This window comes from Drosophila simulans, chromosome 3R, assembly GCF_016746395.2.
Source record: "Drosophila simulans strain w501 chromosome 3R, Prin_Dsim_3.1, whole genome shotgun sequence".
Lineage (NCBI taxonomy): Eukaryota > Metazoa > Arthropoda > Insecta > Diptera > Drosophilidae > Drosophila > Drosophila simulans.
Genome location: NC_052523.2, coordinates 23,156,953 through 23,176,532, shown reverse-complemented (window position 1 = coordinate 23,176,532; position 19,580 = coordinate 23,156,953). Strand labels below are relative to the sequence as shown.

At 44.0% G+C, this 19,580-nt stretch overlaps 3 protein-coding genes across 5 annotated transcripts; 2 read left to right on the top strand and 1 right to left on the bottom strand.

The window, feature by feature from the left end:
- Window positions 1-340: 340 nt before the first annotated feature.
- On the bottom strand, window positions 341-11,289 carry LOC6729803 (probable Rho GTPase-activating protein CG5521). 2 transcript variants are annotated; one of them, XM_016177634.3, is made up of 8 exons: window positions 10,632-11,289; window positions 8,433-8,543; window positions 7,925-7,942; window positions 7,447-7,618; window positions 6,421-7,387; window positions 2,293-6,362; window positions 2,032-2,228; window positions 341-1,977 (listed from the first exon to the last, which is right to left on the bottom strand). In XM_016177634.3, exons 1-8 carry the CDS (start codon window positions 10,735-10,737, stop codon window positions 1,721-1,723), a joined length of 5,898 nt encoding a protein of 1,965 aa, XP_016036488.1. In that variant the 5' UTR covers window positions 10,738-11,289; the 3' UTR covers window positions 341-1,720. The 2 variants fall into 2 exon arrangements, with proteins under 2 accessions (XP_016036488.1, XP_002105106.1); XM_002105070.4 differs by lacking the exon at window positions 7,925-7,942 and having other exon boundaries at window positions 10,632-11,288.
- Window positions 11,290-11,622: 333 nt separating this feature from the next.
- LOC6729802 (putative gustatory receptor 97a) lies at window positions 11,623-13,026 on the top strand. Its single transcript, XM_002105069.3, has 2 exons — window positions 11,623-12,741; window positions 12,793-13,026. Exons 1-2 carry the CDS (start codon window positions 11,698-11,700, stop codon window positions 13,024-13,026), a joined length of 1,278 nt encoding a protein of 425 aa, XP_002105105.2. The 5' UTR covers window positions 11,623-11,697.
- A 315-nt stretch (window positions 13,027-13,341) lies between these two features.
- LOC6729801 (tetraspanin-13) lies at window positions 13,342-16,772 on the top strand. Of its 2 annotated transcripts, XR_001599875.3 has the most exons (5): window positions 13,342-13,533; window positions 13,887-14,054; window positions 14,646-15,008; window positions 15,086-15,625; window positions 15,721-16,772. XR_001599875.3 is itself a non-coding variant. In XM_016174614.3 (4 exons), the coding sequence occupies exons 1-4, from the start codon at window positions 13,474-13,476 to the stop codon at window positions 15,814-15,816; spliced, it is 687 nt and encodes a 228-aa protein (XP_016036487.1). In that variant the 5' UTR covers window positions 13,342-13,473; the 3' UTR covers window positions 15,817-16,772. The 2 variants fall into 2 exon arrangements, 1 of the variants encoding a protein (XP_016036487.1); XM_016174614.3 differs by lacking the exon at window positions 15,086-15,625.
- The last annotated feature ends 2,808 nt before the right edge of the window (window positions 16,773-19,580 follow it).

Below are 19,580 nucleotides of genomic sequence, written 5' to 3'. Positions count from 1 at the left end.
AATTATTTGCTTTTATGTTAAGTTTCAATACTTTACCAATAAATTGTACCACATTCAGCTGGGCCCATTGTCCTGGTACCTGGACATTTGCCATCTCTGATCCCTGGCAGCCAGCCGACTTGTCTGTCCCTTTCGGGGGGCGGGTGGGTGCAAACCACCCCTGAAAATGAAACTACCAAAAACAGGAGTCAAGGCAATGACCTCTCCGGGCCGGGCCCATAAGTCTGGGCCACCTGGGAGACGCGAAATGAGTGTCAGTAGAGCGATTGCGTGTCCAGCTAATTACTAGCAAACGTTAACAACATCTGGCAGACGGGGAAGAGGAATACAAGTTCACAGCTGGAGCTCAACTCTTTGAAATTCACGTTATTTATTGTACGAAAAATACTCGATTGTTTCTCAAATAAATTAGTAAATTAATATACATATTAAATCGTAGTTGTAAATGTATGTTGTATATAATGCGTTACTTGGTGTTAGTTACAAATTTCACATAGCATTAATTTGCCTTTCAATTTATTGGGTTTTGTTTGTGTTTTTTTTTATACAAAAATGTTTACTCGCTTAAAGTTAATTGTGTTAATTAGACTACAGATTTCATAAAACATTTGTGCAACAAAAAGGCATTGCAATTAACTTTCAGTTGCCCGTTTTACATAAATACAAAATTAACATATCTCGGTGTAAATATATATAAATATTAATCTATCAATTTGATCAATTCGTTGAAACAATTCGCAGTGAAATACAAATGAAGAACATCCCTATACTGGTTAATAAATCATCTTGTAACAATTTCATTTTTACACACAAATAAAAGGCGATTGTTTGAACAATTTTAGTTACTCTGTTGTTTTGTTTTCCTTTCTAAGACTCACACTCCTAGTGACGATTGCCATCGACAGTTGATAGGGTTTTGGATAGTAGAGAATGCTTACAACTAGGCTACCTATACATATAGCTCGATTACATAATACTAGTAGTTGATGTGTTGCTTTGAATGGGCAGAGCAAGTTTCTATGTTCGAATTTTGATTATTCTTGCATTTTGTGCGTGACACTTAAAACGATTTTCGAATTCTTTGAATTTGCGTCTTGTGGCCAAGCGTAAAATGTGACATAAAAGGAAAGAAATATATTTATAATATTGAATAACAGATTGCTTTGGATAAACAGCGCAGCACAGTGATTAAAACTGAGTAAATGCGTAAAAAGCAATTGTTCAGCTAGCTGATAATCAATTTGCACTCGAATGCTTAAAGCTCATTAACTAAATATTCTTACAATAGATCGAATGAATTAACATAATTGATTGCATAGATAACATAATTTCAAATTAGTGTTTGAGTGGACGCAAAATACGGCCGCATCGCAGGCGAGCGGACTTTTAAATAAATACGTAAAAAGATATCATTGTAACTAGGTAAAATTCGCAAGGCATTACAACACAGTGTTATATGGGAAATTAAATAGAGCGGATAGTAGTAGAGAGAAGCCTTCGACTGGGAGCCGTAGAAATAAATAGTTAAATACACTGATAGACTAAGCTGGAAACCGAAATAAATTACAACAACTAATATAGGAGGAAACGTGTTTCGCAATACTTTTCGTTTGCATTAGAACTCTCTGCATCTTTTCGGGCCTGGCTTGGCCCGCGGCCCGATTGGTGGGGAAGGGAATGGGTGCAGGTAGTACCAGGAATCGGAGGAAAGGGACACGTTTTATTTGAAGCGTCGCTGCGGCAATGTTGGGCTCTCGGGCGGCGTATCACCGCCAGCTCCTGCTCCGCCACCGACGGCGATATGCTGCAGCGAATGCTTCTTGGTCACGCTCTTGAACGGAGCCCCCAGTTTTCGAGGGCCACGCGGCGAAGCGGAGGACATTCCGGTGGCTGCCTCCATGGCCGCGGTGGATCCAGCTGAGGCCGATGGCGCAATCCCCATTATGGGCCCTGAGTCAATCGAGGCTTGTACCCAACCTAGATGAATAGAAATGTTAGTAATGCTCTCCACAAGCCATCAATTCAGCTTACCTTTGACGGAGGCACGATTGTGATCCAGCAATGCAGAAGCCAGAGGTGCGGCCGAGCTGCTAGCATTGGATTCCCTTAGCGTGCCCAGCGTAGACAGTGGCATGGGATTGTAGATGCGGCTGGCGAAGTCTTCGAAGGTGGTGCTCTCCTTGTACCGAGATGATACGCTATCCAGCGACCGGTTGCGCTCCTCGTAGCTGCAGAAAAGAACATAAAAGTCACTCAGAATATACAATAAAATAACATATAGGTTCCACTTACAATTGTTGGTAGAGAGGCAGGGCGGCGCGCTTCGTTCGACTGGCATTGATTGCGGTTGCCCGAATAAGAGTGGCCAAGCAGGCGCCACTTACCACGCTCTCGTTGGCCAATGGTCCAAACCATGGAACTTCAGGCTTTCTGTTCACAGTCACCCGGAACAAACCATTCCGCAGTGGATAAACCACAATCAGCACATCGCAAAACTCAGTGGGCAATATGTCACGTCTGTAATCCCTATTGTGTTCGCTCCACACAATGTGAACCTCGTCGTTGCCAAGATGGCGCGTCTTCAGTAGCATGGCCTCCGAAGAGTCCGAGGGCATTCTGGTGGCCACATGGTAAACCACCTCAAGAAAGGGAGTAGCGTAATAGGGAGCTGTAGCTCCGCATCCTTGGCGTGGTAATCCGCCCAAGAAGCCGTTGTGCGTCTCCAGATCGATCTCCCAACCCAAGGCAGAAACAAACATCTCGTAGGTGCTGCTTCCACTCGTATTCCTAAGGATGCTTCCCTTGTCCTCCTGCCCGGCGGCCACATAAATAACAGCCATTTTGTGGGTCTCCCGGCATTTTTGGAGATCAACGTTTCGCAGCTCCCTCATGAGCTTTTCGCTCCTCTGAAGCAAGTGCGTCCTAGACCGTCGCTCCCAGCCTGCTAGACCCAAATGTGAAAAGAGCAGCCGGCAATATTGGAACGGCATCTCTGTGCGGGTGGGCAGGGAATCAAAGGAGGCTGTTGCGGAGTGCAGTGACCTCTGATCCGGTTGCTGCAGTGAGGAATTCGAGCTGGCGTGTCGCAATGCCGGCGATGGAGCCTGAGTCGAGTGGGTCACGAACTCCTGCTCCAAAAGGCGTTGATTCAGAATTACCGAAATGGCCTGAGCTTCTTGGTTTCCACTTAGAGGACTGGTCGTTGGAGCATTCAGCTGGCTTACAGTGGGAGCTACACACTCTGGACTGGTGTGTCCAATGTAGGCCAACATATCGTCCAATTGATCCAGATCCGGTGCCATGTCCTTGGCCAATGGCAGCACTCCCGCCGGTCGGTGTCGCAAAGTGTGTCGAGGAGCTTGCAGCTCATGTGTCACCATGGAGGACGCCATGGAATCCAACGGTTGGCTGTGTTGAATCTTTGGTGTGGTTTTTAGTGGCTCCTCCGTCTTGCGCGGTTCTGAATACAAGATAGAAGCATCCCAGCAAGCTTTTCCATTGAGATCCCTCATTAGGACCCGAACTTGCTTATCGGCTGTAACCAAGCCAGCGGTTATACCTCCACCGGGAAGTTTTAATGTTGGCAGCTCAATAAAACTGGCTACCAGACCAGAGTTTAGCATGAATAGCTGCATATTTTGGGCATTTACAACAGAAGGAAGCTCCACAGAATCGCGTCTCGTCTCCACCTGACCACCATAGGCGGCATTTCCAATGTCATCCTGCTCCTCAACCATCGAACTCAAGCGAGATGCTCCAATTCCCATAGGAAAGTGACCGATGTGGGTGACCAAATGCATGGACACTGCTTTGGCACACAGCTTAATGGCTGTAATGCACTTCTGGATGGTCTCGGAGGTCTGATAGGTGGCTTCCGGCAGGCGTCCATCGCCTTGAAGGTCGTCGTGTGCGATGTGCATATCAAAGTCATCATCGGCCGTCAGTTTCACTCTCTCATGACGCGGAGCACCGGAAGCTACTTGCAACAGTACCCTGAGCACCTGGAGCACTAACGTATCACCTTGTTCGTTGAAGGGCGTCAGCATTATAGGAGCAGGAATAGCCATACAGAATTCGCCCAAGCACAACATCAAAGAAGTCAGCACCACTTTGTCGGAATCCTTAGGCTTGGTTACGCTTTGGATTTCCAAAGCTTTGCAGATGGCAGTGATGATTAGCTGGGGAACTCTTTCAATAGCCGCCAGTTGGCGTCCACGCTCGGCGCACAGCTTTAATGAATCCACAGCTACAATGGCAATGGTGTGATGCTTAAACTGCAACGCCTGAAGCAGCACTTGTAGCACCTCCTTTATGCGCGGATTGTAGACACTGGTCTCCTTAGGATGCACATCCTTGTGATGCGGCACAGCCTGTTGAAAGAGGTTAGCCCTTCCGGAATTTGAGGCCGGCAATGGCTGAGAAAGGCGCATTAGCAGCCACTGTCCGAGCTGAGAGAGTGCAATGCATCGTGCCTTGGCTGAAGGCTCTCGCCTGGCGCACCGCAGCACAATGTTTAGGATGTGGTCTTGCAAGTCCGAACACTCCATAAGCTCAAACTTCTGCGGCGTGGGCTGCAGGACGGAGCGTGTCAGCAACGAGGACGGATAGCAAAGCAGCGATCCCAGGAGAGCCGCAACTTCCGCTCTTGGTGTGCTCCTAGAGACCTCCAGAGAAGTCAGCAGTATAGCACTTGCATGGACCAAGTCCAACAGCAGCAGGGTGTGTCCTGGCAAAAGCAAACTTAGGAGCCTAGGTCCTTCTAAGTGCTTGAGAATTGCATAAATCAAGTCCCGATCCTCGCCAGTCAGCAGCTGGTGGAGAGCATGATAAAACAGGGGCAGCTGTTGCATGTTCACAGCACCTTGAATAGCAAGCGAACAGAGCAATTGAAGGGCCCAGAGTTTTCCCTTCTTGAAGGATCGGTCCAGAGAAAGGGATCCGTAACACCATGGTGCCACGATTCCAATGGGCGGTACCAAAGTAGGCATTGGTTGCGTGCTCTGATTATCCGTGGATATTCCTTGGTTCTGCTTGATCTTAATGAGATTTTGCGTCATTTCTAGCAGATGCATAAACACCTGGGCGTGTAAATCCGCTTTGGGAATGCGATTAACGTCGCCTAGAGCACCAAGCATGCGTTTCCACATGATTGAGGTGGAATCTGGATGCCAGCCCTCTGCTGAGCCTCCTAGAATAATACAGCGACGTCCGGAAACACTGCCAGAGTTACTGCCACTTCCATAACTACCAGAATTCGCATCATCCAAACTCGCATCAATCTGCAGTTGGGCATCCTTGATGGAGCCACCTTCAATTCCACTGCTGGCGGTGGGTGACGGACTCCTCGAGCCCGCTCCACTTTCATTGTCTCCTTCCTGGTAGCTGTCCGTTTCCTCTGCATCACCTTTTCGCGCCAACGAATCAAGGGACATTGCGCGCCGCAAGTCCTGCGGATTAGTGCGATTCTCTGCGAGTTGTGACGGCTGTAGCGCCTTAGGCTTAGGAGTGGCCGCCCGTCTACGTCGTATCCTCGAACTCCGAGCCGCTGAAGCCAGGCTTCCTTCGCTGTAGCTTCTACTTAGCATGGGAGTTAAAGGTATCGGTCGTGTTCCATGGCCAGTTCCTCCCTGTGATTGCGTGTGCTGGTGATGAGGTCGAGGGTGATTTGGAAGAGGCACCTGCGACGAGGTCTCCTCCGAGCGACTGCTACTCGACTCCGCCAGAGATTCCCTCTGCCTGTTCTGGCTAATTGCAGCAGAAGCAGCACTTCCTCCATTTGCAGCGCTGCTTGATCCTGATCCCTGCCAGACGCTGCCAATGCGACGTCTCTTTTCCGCTCGACTTTCAGCCACTCGATCCAAAGGTAGATCCAGCAAGTTTATGCCGTAAGTGTATCGCGAGAACACACGAGTCAGAGTTTGAATCGTCTTATTCCATTCAATAATGAGCTCCTCGCGGTGCGTTAAGGATTGCAGGACAGTCAAAAACTTCTCCCACAGCAGCACGTTGACAGGCACTTTGGTGTGCGCTCGTATCCATGTGACAATGAGAGTTTGGAATATAGCTGACCCTAGGATCCCGCCCAAAGTGGCACTCTTGCTGGTGCCACTTGGTAATGTATGCTGGTTTTGGTGTAACACAATTGAGGTCACTTGCAGTAAAACCATTAGCAGTTGCTCCCAGGTGCGCGTGTCCATTTCCGTGTTCATAACCATCGTGCGGTACACATTCAGCACCTTCTTGCAGATCTCCGTCTGCTCCTCCAGTGGCGTGGAGCGATAACTTCGCGAGCGGGTGGGAAAGCAGATGTTCAGGTTGGCCGTGTTCACCAGGAACACGTTGGCCGCATTGGTCACAAAGACCTTGAAAAATATAAAACATTAAATAGGAAATTCAGTCGGCATAAAAAAGTTTACTTACCTGTAACACATTTTGCCGGCCAGCTCTAAGTACCAACTGATCCTTGGAGCCTGCAATTGCGCCCACATAAGATGGTGTGCGAAGTCGTTGACTCCTGGGAGTTCCACCCGCATTTGATGGAGGCGGGGGATCATCGTTTGGCTCCAATAGAAACGGTGGAGGCGTGTCGCCTGTCATCCAGTCGCGATAAACTGCGATTGCTGTGCGAATTGCTTCTATTTGGGGCTTCGAAGTGAAGTTAAGCAAAAACGCCTGACGATACACTTCGTGCACAAAGTTGATGTTCTCGCGGTTAACATATAACACATCCCGGACAGTTAGACCCTGCTGATAGCCGTGTAGGCGCACTTGGTCCACGTCCTCGATGTGTAAGGTGCAATCCAATCGGTGGCTCAGCAACCGCTCGTGGGTGAAACGTGACACCCAGTTGATGAGGACCACAACGCAAGAGGCCATTACCTCCTCCTTTTTGTTTATGGATCGCATGACGGGCAAGTCCAATCGCGGATTGTAGATAGAGCAACTGACATCGAAGTTGGGCGAAAATACTGGCAGGAAAACATCCATAAATCGCTGCAGCAGGAAGGCAAATGCCCGATGATCCTTTTGGGCCCGATTATCCCGCCATCTCAGGCAGGCCGTCGTGTGCACCATGCTGTTTAGCAGTACCTCCAGGCCATCCCGTGGATCCGGTGGCGCTGATTTTTCGCTGGATGAAGGTGGCAACAGGGCAACGACCTCCGAACTCTGCACGGGGTGCGAGAATGCGTTGTCGTGAAAAACGGAGGCCATCCCGCCGTCCGCCTTCATGTTTGGATGAGTGAGAAAGTCCGAGGCACTGAACTCTGTATCCGGACCGACCACACCTTTCTGGGGTACAATAAGGCCAGGGATGAGATCCGCGTACATGGCGTGCACGTAGCCTGGTGCATTTTCGCCTAGTGTCTGATACCACAGTAAGAAGTATCTGAGAAAGGATAATTTGATTAGGTTTCGTTTCGTATTGTACTTAACAGATTTACCAACCTGACACCTTCGCGTCGCAGCTTGGGCGAGTTGCCCAGATGCAGTAGCTTGGCCATGATGCGACTTAGGGAATGGCATTGCCACCGGCGGGCCAACAATTCCGGCAGAAGGCACAGGATCTTCTCCAGCAGCCATAGTGAACCGTCCAGTTCCTCGCGATGCGCCTTGTGCACTGTTTCAATAAATTAAAAGAGCTCTATAGGTGAAAAGACTCCATTAGCCACTTAGAGATTCCTGCTTGCTAATTGGGATGCAATCGAAATGTCTGGACAAGCACAAGATGCAGAGAGAGAGAAAGAGAGAGATGTGCATATGGTGCAATTCGTATTCGATTCTGAGATTTCAAGCGCAAGAAGAAAGACCATGGGACGTGGACACATGTGGGTATGGTAGACAGAGTTCAAAAGCAAAGTCGCGGGGAGGAAGCGGATGCAGTTCGATGGTCAATTCAAGTCAATAAGAAACCACATAAACTTACCAATGTGAAACGGAAGTTCTGCCAGTTAGGGGATTTACAAAAATAGAGAGAGAAAAGGGGGTAAAATAGAAATAGATGAGGAGTTCAATTTAGAATATCACGGTTGTTTTTTTTATAACTAGCTCTACCAAAAATGGGACAAAGCATAAAGATTACCGAAACCCAAACAAGGCACACGATTTAACGTCGTCGCTGTTGGTTTTGTTTAATTGCTGGAACTTAAAAGGTCTCAAAAGATACGCGCAAATTAACCAAAATTAAATGGGCCGAAAAACAAAAATGTATTCTACGAGTCAACGAAGTGCAGATACTCTGTTTTTTTAACCAATTATTTTATTTACCTACAAAAATGAAAAAATATCAACATAAGACACATAAAACAATCACATTTTGGCATTGATCTAAGTTCTTTTTAAGCAGCAAATAATTAAGCTGAGAAAAACACCTTTGCAACTGGATTCACATTATATATTCAGATCTGGGGTAATCGCAGAATAGCTTAATTTACCTTTTTGCTTTAGATTCGCCTCGGCTTGAATAAAGGTGTCGTAGAGTATGAAGTAGACATGACTGTAGTTGGTCTCGAACAGGCACTTCGATTCTTCTAGCTCCACATTATCTGAAATATATATATAAATAGGTCAACAATTTAGATAAGAGTTGCATATATTGGGTTAATATTTTCCATAAGTATAAGCGAGGAGGGCTATCAACAAAACGGATTCCATTCTCTTTGAAATACACCTGATATTCGTAAGTAATTAACTTGAAAGGCAGTCGTTACATAGATAAGAAACTAATTAAACTGAAATATAACCAAATTGTAGACTTAGTTTTTCCCTGTAAACCAGTGATAAGAAAATGGCGCCAGGGGGCAACAACCAAGATAGTGACGCAACATCGAACCCAGCACCTGTGCATGTCACCATTGATAAGATCGACAAATCCTATCCAGACGATGGCGTTGGTTTCCCAACTTATCCATATAGCAAACCACGCATGACGATATGCACAATAACAACAAGTAAATTGGAGGCCAGAAAGCTATTAAAAGTCAAGTTACGAAAAGAACACGTTATGATGGGTGCTCAGCGATTTGTGATGAATCAGAGAAGTTGGGGTCTGGTAGGTAGGTGGGGGCTTGGGGAGTTGGGGGGTTCACTGCCATTGCCGGCTTGCTGTCATCAGCAAAACACACTGCAAAACAGAAGAAAGCTAAACAAAGAGGTAAAACAGAGTAAGAAACCTTTGAAACCGGTTTCAACAGAAGGCCAAAACGCACAGAGCGAAGACGAATACCATTGCACAGAAAAAAAAACAAAACTAGAGAAAAGTCTATTTCGATTAAATGGAACTGAAGTTCTAGATAAATATTCTAAAGTGATAGGTTTTAAAGAATATTTTAGCGAATATTAAATTATTTGTATTGATATATATTTGAAATAATTGTAAAGCTAAAGCAACACCTATTTATGAAGAGCTCATTAAAGCTGTTTAATTATATTTTAAAACCATTAAACGATATGAGTTTCGATAACTTTTTATCACAGAAAATAAAAAGCTTTTTCCGGTGTTATTTTCCTATTCTAAGGGTTAGAAAACAACAATTGGTAATGCAGCCATTGGGAAGAATGTCTAATGCGTGTAATTTGCCAAGGGACAATGGCAACCGGGCAGCAACAACAATAGGGAATAACAACAATAGTGCCCCGCAGGGTGGCAGCCAGGTGTATTTGTAGTTTACTGTAGCGGGGGGCACCTGTTGGAAATCGTTAGCTGAGGTGACACAAAAAGAAAGCCACTGAAAAAAGGTGGCGAAGGTGGGAGATTGCTCATATCGAAACCCGTACTTGCTGTGCATTGTTCGCTTTTACAGGCCAAATTCTGTAAGCCTCAAAAGTTGTAATCATGTTTCATTAGAGAAGAAGAATTCCGTTCATGTTGTTTTGACTACTGAAGGGTGTATTTATTTAAGATGTAAAAACATATATTCTGTTTAGAGATTTGATTCATTTATAAATGAATAAGCTAAGTTTAGTCACTGTTTTCAATGTGAAATACCTACGGATATAAGCAGAAAATAAACAAATAAAGCAAGCTGATTATTATTTTGTGTCCGCGCTAGCGAGTCCACACTGTAGCTCCACTTGTTCGCTTCTTTATCATTTAACGTGTTTCACACATTTTCGCTTGCCACATAGCGGAGCATGTGTAGATGTTTTCTGTAATCTTTTTTTCGTTTTTGCATAAATTAATGTTTTTCTACGGGAAGAATGGGGGGCTTATGTGGGGTACATCGCATATGTGGAGGTTCTTTGGCGCCCAACAGGAAATGGCCAGCACTGTGGAACCACTTTTCGCTGTTGTTTGGCGGCCTGTGGGCAGAACGTCATTGAGAGCGAGCCACCGTGGAACGAAAATGGTGCGAACGACGCCCACCGAGCCGAAAAAAAAGTATATGCATAAAAAATAAAGCCAACCAGTTTCATTGTTATTGTTATGAATGCAAATAAATTATGAAATAATTAACAGTCAACAGAACCGCCAACGCGAGACCTTGGTTTCATTGGGCAAACCAACGGCGAGTGGTTGGAAAATAGTTACTTTCGAAAAGGGTTTTCAAAATATGCCTAGATTTGCCTATTAACTAAGTGATTTACTTAGCATATGTTAGGATCTGGACGGGAATATCCTAGGTTCTACTCACCCAATATCATGCGTAGGTGCCGCAGTCGGGAGGCGGAATCCTTCTTGGAGTCCTGCAACTTGGCCGTGGATTTCTTCACGTCGGCATGCGATTTTTTTGTAAACATTTTGCACCTTGTGTTCTCCGCCCCGCACACAAACACACATCACACACACTCGCTCACTCGCACTCACACTCACGCACATACAGGCACAAGTGCAGGCGGTATACACTTTCTATTCGCTGATTTGTACTGATTTTTCTCCGATTTATTTTCTCTGCCTTGTATTTTCTCTGGCTCTTTCGGCTATTTATTTATACGCGCACGCCAACGAATAAAAACCAAAGAAAAAAAATCACTTTTTGTCCAGCGGAGCGCCCCGGAGAAATTATTCAGCAACGCCCGCTCGGTGCGCGGGGGGTGGTGCGGGGGCGTGTGTGGGTTCCGTCGCTTTGCGCTGCTGTTTGTCGCAATTTCCCAAACTTATTCCATTGCGATTTATTCACGGGCACACTCGGCAACGCGCTTTTGCACTTGCAATCCAACTTCTGGCGATTTACAGCGCATTTTTCCAGCTTTCAGCGTTTATGTTTTCTTTTCCATTTGCGTCGCGTCTCCAGTTCTGTTCAGGTTCCGTTCGCTGACTGTGGTTCCGGTTCGCGGCAGTGCTGGCAGGTTCAACTTGACTGCAAGGAACTAGTTCGCAGTGAACCACGAACCAGTCGTTGATTTCAAATAGTGCGAATTATCAAATTGTTTAAAATTACAGCAAAGAAAACGTTCTTTGATCGAGTTTCATGCAAATAAAATCTTTAAGGTTTTTATTTTGAAAACATTACTAGTTATATTCATTATAATTACACACTTAGTCAAGGTATTCAATATAAAAATCTAACGTTTTAAAAATATCAAATATCAAACACTATAATTTCCAAGTGAAATTCGCTTTACTGTGTTTTTAACATAATACTTCTGTGATTCATTTGACTAATACATTATTTAATCGCCGATAAGAAGCTTGGTAATTAAGCGGCCATTTAGCCAAAGTGGCTAGCTCGAATTCATCCCCAATTCATCCTCAGTACCATGCGATTCCTGCGAAGGCAGACACGTCGACTCCGCTCCATCTGGCAGCGAAGCCTGCCCGTTCGTTTCCGGCGAGGAAAACTCCATACCCAACTGGTCACGATTTGTGTTTACGGGACCATTTTCCTTAACATTCTTTACGGCGTTTATCTCGGCCGTTTTTCCTTCAGGCGCAAGAAGTTTGTGTTTTCCAAAGCGGTCACTATCTATAGTTTATTTGTGGCCACGTTCTTTGCACTGTTCTACATATGGAATATTTATAAAGAAATTTCCACTGGCCAGATCAATCTACGAGATACAATTGGAATATATTGCTATATGAACGTCTGCGTTTGCCTGTTCAACTATGTGACACAGTGGGAAAAAACACTGCAGATAATTCGTTTTCAGAATAGTGTGCCTCTTTTTAAGGTCCTTGATTCGCTGGACATTTCGGCGATGATTGTGTGGCGGGCATTTATCTATAGTTTGCTGAAGATCGTGTTCTGTCCCCTTATCGCTTATATAACCCTGATTCTATATCAAAGACGCTCCCATCCGGAAAGTCAGTGGACGAGTGTGACGACCACGAAGACCATGTTGCCACTGATTGTGTCGAATCAGATAAATAATTGCTTCTTCGGCGGCCTGGTAATTGCAAATTTGATAATTGCCGCGGTGAATCGAAAGTTGCACGGCATTGTCAAGGAGGCCAATATGCTGCAGTCACCTGTCCAGATGAATCTCCATAAGCCCTACTACCGGACGCGTCGCTTCTGCGAGTTAGCCGATCTTCTGGATGAGTTAGCCAGGAAATATGGCGTCACTGCCTGCCGCTCAAAGAATTACCTTCGGTTCACGGACTGGTCCATGGTGCTATCGATGATGATGAACCTTCTCGGCATCACCATGGGATGCTACAATCAGTATTTGGCCATTGCGGATCACTACATCAACGAGGAGCCTTTCGATCTCTTTCTGGCCATTGTGCTGGTCGTATTTCTGGCTGTTCCCTTCCTGGAACTCGTCATGGTGGCTCGGATAAGTAACGAAACTCTCATGGAGGTGATTGTCATATCTTGAAAATTCTAAAATACTTAGAATGATTAATTGCAGACCAGGAGAACTGGAGAACTCTTGCAGAGATTCGATCTGCAGCACGCCGATGCCCGTTTCAAGCAGGTGGTAAATGCCTTCTGGCTGCAGGTCATCACCATCGACTACAAACTTATACCCCTGGGCCTCCTGGAACTGAATACCTCGCTGGTCAATAAGGTATTCTCTTCAGTCACTGGAAGCCTGTTGATTCTCATTCAAAGTGACTTAACATTAAGGTTTTCTTTAAAATAATAATGTTTACTTGAAGTCTCAAGATTGATTTAATAAAAGTATTTAAAAACACAGCATTTTAAATTTTTACTTAAATGTTTGAAAAAACCGCCTTAACACAGAGTCAAACGAAAAACTTATCGATAAGACTCATATGTGCGTTACTACTGGTGCTTGTGTAAAACAATTAGTATGCTTTAGAACATAACTTAAAGAAAACACATTTCATTTATCAACAAATTATTTAGTTTTTGTGTCTTTTGAGCTTACTTTAAAGTTATAATGCGATTTCAAATATTCCGATAACACTGAAGGAAATCAATCGATTTAGTTACTGGACAACGTATCGATATCGAAATCGATATCTATATTGAAAGTGAAAACTTCTGTAGACGGAATAAATTCAATTAGCTAAATTCGTTTTAAGCAGATTCTTTAGCAGCCAGTAAAAATAAACAAACATAAATCATGTGCGGCGGTTTCACCTGCTCGAAAAACGCGCTAATTGCGCTCAACATTTTGTATGTGGTAAGCGCAAACACAAACAACATGAAAGGAAAAACAACAACAGTTGTGCAAAGGCAAAAGCAGCAACAACGAACACGGAAGAGTAACAATGAATAAACGGCCGCAGCAGCAACAACAAGAACCACAATGGAAAATGAATAATTTGATTTCGTATCATTTCGGTACATAAATATGTATTGATTTTCCTTTGCGGTGCCAGGTGCAATCTGCACGTGTGTGTGTGCGTATACATACCTTTCGGCCATTTGTTGTTGCTGCCCTCAAGACGAGAATCCTTGAGTCCTTTTTCATTTGCCTCCTTTCTTTCTTTCTTTTTTGCTTTGCCTGTGTGTGTGTGTGCGAGCGACCCCCAGATGATTGGATTCCTGCTGATTGGAGTGGGCGTGTACGCGCGTGCCGCCTCCATCGTGACCAACCTGCCGATTGTGGGCGGGATCCTGGCCTGCGGTGTCATCCTCATATGCATTTCCATGCTGGGACTGGCCGGAGCCGTCAAGCACCACCAAGTGATGCTCTTCTTCGTATCCTTTTGCCACAAAGCCTATCAATTTACAAGTGCTCACATGTACATAGCAGGCAGCTACAGTCGTGGTCAATACAATAGCAGCAAGATTATAGCTTTAAATTATTAATAGGGTATTTAAATGATAGTTAACCGTTCAAAGTATAAAGCTTATGAAAGCAGGGACCTACAGCATCAAATCACCATTAAAAAAGCTTAAATCAGAGATCTAACTAGGATACGGCTAACAAACATTTCTTTAAAGTTAAAAGCACTGAAAAGTTGGTAGCTTCATTGCAGGACCTTTTTCATATCCTAGCGCTGCTATTGTTCTGACCGCTATTGTGGCCCACCACGAAGGTCGTGGCATGTGGAACAATTAGCGTACTTAGACAAGTACCCACTTCCGCAGTGAAAGCGGGCCCATAATGACTGAAATTATGAGTGGGCCTCAGTGGCTGTAGCTGCCGCCTCGCTTGTTGTGCTTCCATGACGTCAGCTGGAGGGTATCACAACGTGACCCCCAGTGGAAACATGGGAAAGCAAATGTTATATTTTGTAGAAGCATTACCCGGTTTAGCCTTAACCTTTAGATTCTCTGCGGCTTCAGTACATGATCATTCTGTTCATGCTGTTCCTGATCCAGTTCTCCATCGCCAGTTCCTGCTTGGCTGTCAATTCCGAGCAGCAGCAGCAGTTCGCCGAGCAAGGATGGATGACGGTGCCCACGGATTTGCGCAAACAGGTGCAGGACAGCCTGAAGTGCTGCGGATTTAATGCCACCGCACCGAGCACTACTTCCGTGGTTCCCCCGCCCAATGAGCCCTCATGCGAGCTGATCAATCAACAGTGCTGTGCCCACTCTTCCGAGCCGGACTGTCGTTGCGAACCCTGTGGACCCCTACTGGAGGACAAGATCGACTATGCATTCAAGTTGTGCGGCGGTCTTGGCATCTTCTTCAGCTTCACTGAGGTAAAGTGCAAATTAATGCATATCTGATTTAAGTAATCCAATTTCCTATCAAACCAATCCCCACATGCTGCACTTAGTTCGTCGGCGTCTGGCTAACAGTTCGCTATCGCAATCAAAAGGATCCGCGGGGCTTGCCCAGCGCTTTTCTCTAAATTAGAAGCTAGTCGAGAGAAAGATAAACATTTTCCAGATACAGAAACATTCAAAAATTCTTTAGTGCATGTATATCTGCTCTGTCTCTGCTAAATGTTTAATGTTGCGATGAAAGATTTCATGGCCCTTGGGGCTGACATACCATACATATACAAGCATCCTTTATATTTATACCATCTACAGATACATATATACATACATATATATTAAATCACATTGCCGCAGAACTATGTACGTAATGTGTTAGTTCGTAATTGATATACAACTTTAGACATATATACATATTATAGAGAGATATATATAGAAGGAGAGAGCAAAGCGTTTAACCCAAAAAGCAAGCAATCAGCTAAGAAACATATTTCCCTTTACTCTCAACACACTTTCTTTAACACTTTCGACAAAAATTGTACTAACACCCGACTGCCTACTCTTTGACTAAGCAAAAAACCAACAAGAGACCAAGGGTAAGAATTGTTTATATGCTAGTTTGAGTTCATTCATTTCATTTAAATTCTTGAATCTCTGCTGAGCACTGTTTAATTGATCTTTCCTTCCACAGGTCCTGGCTGTTTTCCTGGCGCGTCGCTACCGCAACCAACATGATCCTTGCTACCTGCCCGCACGCGCCGTCTTTCCGCACGATTATTTATATTGAACAGGCTGAAACTACAACAAGGAAGTGAAACATTTTAGTCAAAGGGACGAAGGCTGAATTTTAATTCTTACAATCGCGTTTCCTAACCAGAATCGAATCCAAACTGGAACAAAAGATTACTCTTAATAGAAGGAGAAGGAGATGGTGGAGGAGTTATACATGTGCTCAACACTGCTGCTATTAAGGATAATTTTATTTTACCATTCTACATGCTTTAATAGCACAAGGTTATTTAATTACAAAACCTCCATTGAGATTATGTTTAGCTGTAATAATGTAATCTAAGTTTTAATGTTTGAAAGTCCTTAGTTAGCTCTTAATGCCTTTCTTTGCAACTCGCAACAATCATGAACGACTCGACGTGACTCGACCTCCACTCAAAACCACTGTACCACTACGAGACAAACATTTCAACAACCTGATCTTACTGTAGAACTAACAACCAGTCAACAATTGTAACTAGCAACGTAATAAGTATACATCAACCTATATACAAACGTAATTGCATTATTGCCCTCAAGGCGTATAAACAATACTCTAAATGTTAGCTGTGTGTTAAACTTTAAACTAGCGTGAAAAATGCCCACAAAATAACAAAAAAAGAGTAATCCTCTATACATACATGTCAACAATTATACAAGTCTATATGGATAAAACCCTACACATAAGAAAACTGCTTCTTTGAAATTTTCACTTCTTTTCCGCACTAGCTCGACTTTCTCTGCAGCTTATCCTTCTCGACTTTTATCCTCGCCAGCCACCAAAAACATATTGAAACACATCACACCCAACACGCTACTTCCTCTACGCACACTTCACACTCACATGGAAATAGTTTTTCCTTAAAGTTTCCTTTCCAGTTTCCTTTCGAGCGACAAGTAAACCATTAGATAATATTCTCTGTATTCTGTGCTGTGATTGAAGTAAATATGATCTTTAAAACAACAAAAGCAAAACGAAAGCGCGTCTTGAGTTTCATTTCCCGCCTTTCACCAAACCAAATTAATGAGCGACACTCCCTCTTGGGAATTCGCGGTTGGGATGTCATTAGCGAAGGCTCTCGGCTTACCACAGGCATCCTTACTGGCCACAAAAGGTGGCGGAATGGGTGAGGGCTGCTCAGGTTAAGGAAGCATAGGAATTTGTATGATAATGTTTTCCAGTTAAAGTGGCGTACTCTTCTCTATGTTGAATTTTGTTTGTCTATTACTTTTTATTTTGGTTGATTCACTACTTTTACGCAATAATTTGTTCTATTTCAGATATATACTAACAAATATCCCATGCAGCAATAAATTTTTGTAGATTATTATGTAAATGATGTTTCTGATTTTGTCATAAGTTTCTTGTTCATAAAATATTTTATTTTTTAACCATTTAGCGATTTGTACCCACAGTGCCAGTCGTGCCCGAACGCCATAATCATCATAAGCGCTGGAGGAGATTAACGCTAGCGCTTAGTTTGACGCCTCCTTTGGGCAGGAGTCAGGGGTGGGCCCAATGAGCAAGGTGGCCCAAACACTCAAGGAGAAAATGGCCAGGGGAGAAACTCACTCAAAGCTGCGTTGAATTGGGCCAAGTTCAACGCACTGCGATGCAGAAAATTTGTTTCTCCCAAAGAGAAGAGAAGAGAAGAGAGAGCTGTGCGCTTACGTAACGAGCACTCAGTCCAGGGGGCGGAAATCCAGGGGCGGCGTTTCCGCTTTTGCGTGCTGGAATGTGGGCGTGGTGGTATCCTGCATGCCGGGTTCGCCCCAGCCGCAAGTTCCTCGCCCCAAAAACACGCTTGTCTCACTTCTTGGTAGGCTTTGTTGACACTCGCTGCGGAAATGGTCAACAACAGATGCGACTTCGTCACATTTTCCTGCCTGCAAAGTGAAATGGAAATGGAAATGGAAAATTCATCCAAAGTGTCGTGTCAACGAGGTGGGGAAACATCAGTATTTATTTGTCAAGCAGATCAACGAAATGAGCGTCTGTGTGGGTGGCTCTTGAGAGAAATATCCTGCAGGGGCCCAGTGAATAAGGAGCAATGCACACTAAAAATAATAATATCGATTCAACAAATGAAAATATAGTACATTTTTCTTGCTTGTCTGCCCAACAAACTGAAATTTTAAATAATATATTCGATTGTATACCTTGTCCTTCAAATGTCGCTCAAAGTGCACATATTTATAGTTTGCAGTTGTTTTATATGGGGTTTCAATATGACATACCACCTTGGAACTTAAGTTTTCCAAACATCCCTTTGCCTAGGTTAAATGTAATTGACCCTTTTATTTTCGTAGTGCTTGACACGCGCCAGATATTAAAATTCCTAATGGCTGGGCTGGGTCCGTATCCCTAAATCCACCATATGCCGGGCTCTCAACTGTTGAGCCAACGTTGCGTATGAGCGATGTCTTGTCAATTGCGTGCCCCATGAGATATAAAACGATGTGATTCGCGGCATAAAATACTGATGATTATTATTATGCAGTGGAATGGAAATTTCAGGTCATGTCTATGAAGATTTCTTTCTTGTCACTTGAGTAAATGGACGTTTTTTAGCTCCTTCGAAGCGGAGCCGCCGTTCGATTGTCGAAAATCCATGAAGGCGAACCGTTTAGTCACCGTTTTACTGGCACCACTCGCTCTTCCTCTTCTTCGCTGGGGGAGGGCCCATTCCGCCCACCGTAACTCGTAATTCGAATTTACTGCCCATGTCGGTGTCGTGTCATGTTGGACTTATTATCTCCGTCTGGGCCGCAGTCAACCATGGCGATGTTTTGGGGCATGAATGTGTATATATATACATAGGGCTGTATGTGTATATATATACATAGGGCTGTATGTGAAAGCTTAGAAATTAAGCGATAGAGAACAGGGGAAATTTATTTGAATGTCAATGTCAAGTTAAAGTCAAGCCGGCTATTGATTACATTTAATTAAAACCACCGGACTGATGTGATCTCATCTGAAGGGAAATTTACAGAATTCATTGGCTTGTTTACAGTATTTTCATCTAATTGAACTCATACATGCCTTGGCATTGAAAAGATATAGCTTCTAAAAATCTAAACAAAAAGTTTTTCTGGTAAACACCTATAAAACATTACCCATTGGGAATGTGAGAAATAAGCATCACATTGTTTCCGCTAAAAAGAAAAGTATGCACAATATTTTATATTAATATAAACAAAAATCCAAAACATTACCCTGTTTATTTTGACACACTTAAATGAATTTACGCACCCTTCAACTCGAGAAAATCATTCTAATGTATTCAGCAGCATTTCCATTAAGAAAATCCTTTACATTTCTGCTCAATAAATTCCTCAATCCGCTCGAATGGGAAACGCTTTACGACCCCCATAAAACGGAATAAAATGAATAAACAAATACCGACTTGGTGTGTGTGTGTGTGTGGTGTGTGTTTGCCTAACATGGCAGTTATGATGTGGCACACATGGCGTATGCGCAACGTCCACCCCCACATCACTCAGGTTGCGTATACGACAAGTGGACAGTTACTGTGTTTTTCAGTTTTCAACACCTTTAAGGTTCATAAGTGCACATTAAAAAATAATTTAATTCAGCTTTAATGGTCAGCTCATGTCCTGTAGGCCAACTAATTAGGAGACGGAGGCGCAGCGCGTGTAAAATGGTCTGCGCAGCAGCTGTTGCACAGAAAACCATTAGCCAGCCCAAAAACGCCCTCTCACCTATCCTACACTCTCGTTCGAGTGAGATTTCCAAGAAATTGTAAACAGTTTTTATTG

Bases quoted from the DNA above. Each gene is read 5' to 3' on its own strand.
- LOC6729803 (XM_016177634.3), bottom strand. From the start codon at position 10,737: ATGTTTACAAAAAAATCGCATGCCGACGTGAAGAAATCCACGGCCAAG. The intron at 7,388-7,446 runs GTTGGTAAATCT...ATCCTTTCTCAG, and splicing joins CTGCGACGCGAAGGTGTCAG to ATACTTCTTACTGTGGTATC. The intron at 6,363-6,420 runs GTAAGTAAACTT...ATATTTTTCAAG, and splicing joins GCCGGCAAAATGTGTTACAG to GTCTTTGTGACCAATGCGGC.
- LOC6729802 (XM_002105069.3), top strand. From the start codon at position 11,698: ATGCGATTCCTGCGAAGGCAGACACGTCGACTCCGCTCCATCTGGCAG. The intron at 12,742-12,792 runs GTGATTGTCATA...GATTAATTGCAG, and splicing joins GTAACGAAACTCTCATGGAG to ACCAGGAGAACTGGAGAACT.
- LOC6729801 (XM_016174614.3), top strand. From the start codon at position 13,474: ATGTGCGGCGGTTTCACCTGCTCGAAAAACGCGCTAATTGCGCTCAAC. The intron at 13,534-13,886 runs GTAAGCGCAAAC...AGCGACCCCCAG, and splicing joins CGCTCAACATTTTGTATGTG to ATGATTGGATTCCTGCTGAT. The intron at 15,009-15,720 runs GTAAAGTGCAAA...TTCCTTCCACAG, and splicing joins TCTTCTTCAGCTTCACTGAG to GTCCTGGCTGTTTTCCTGGC.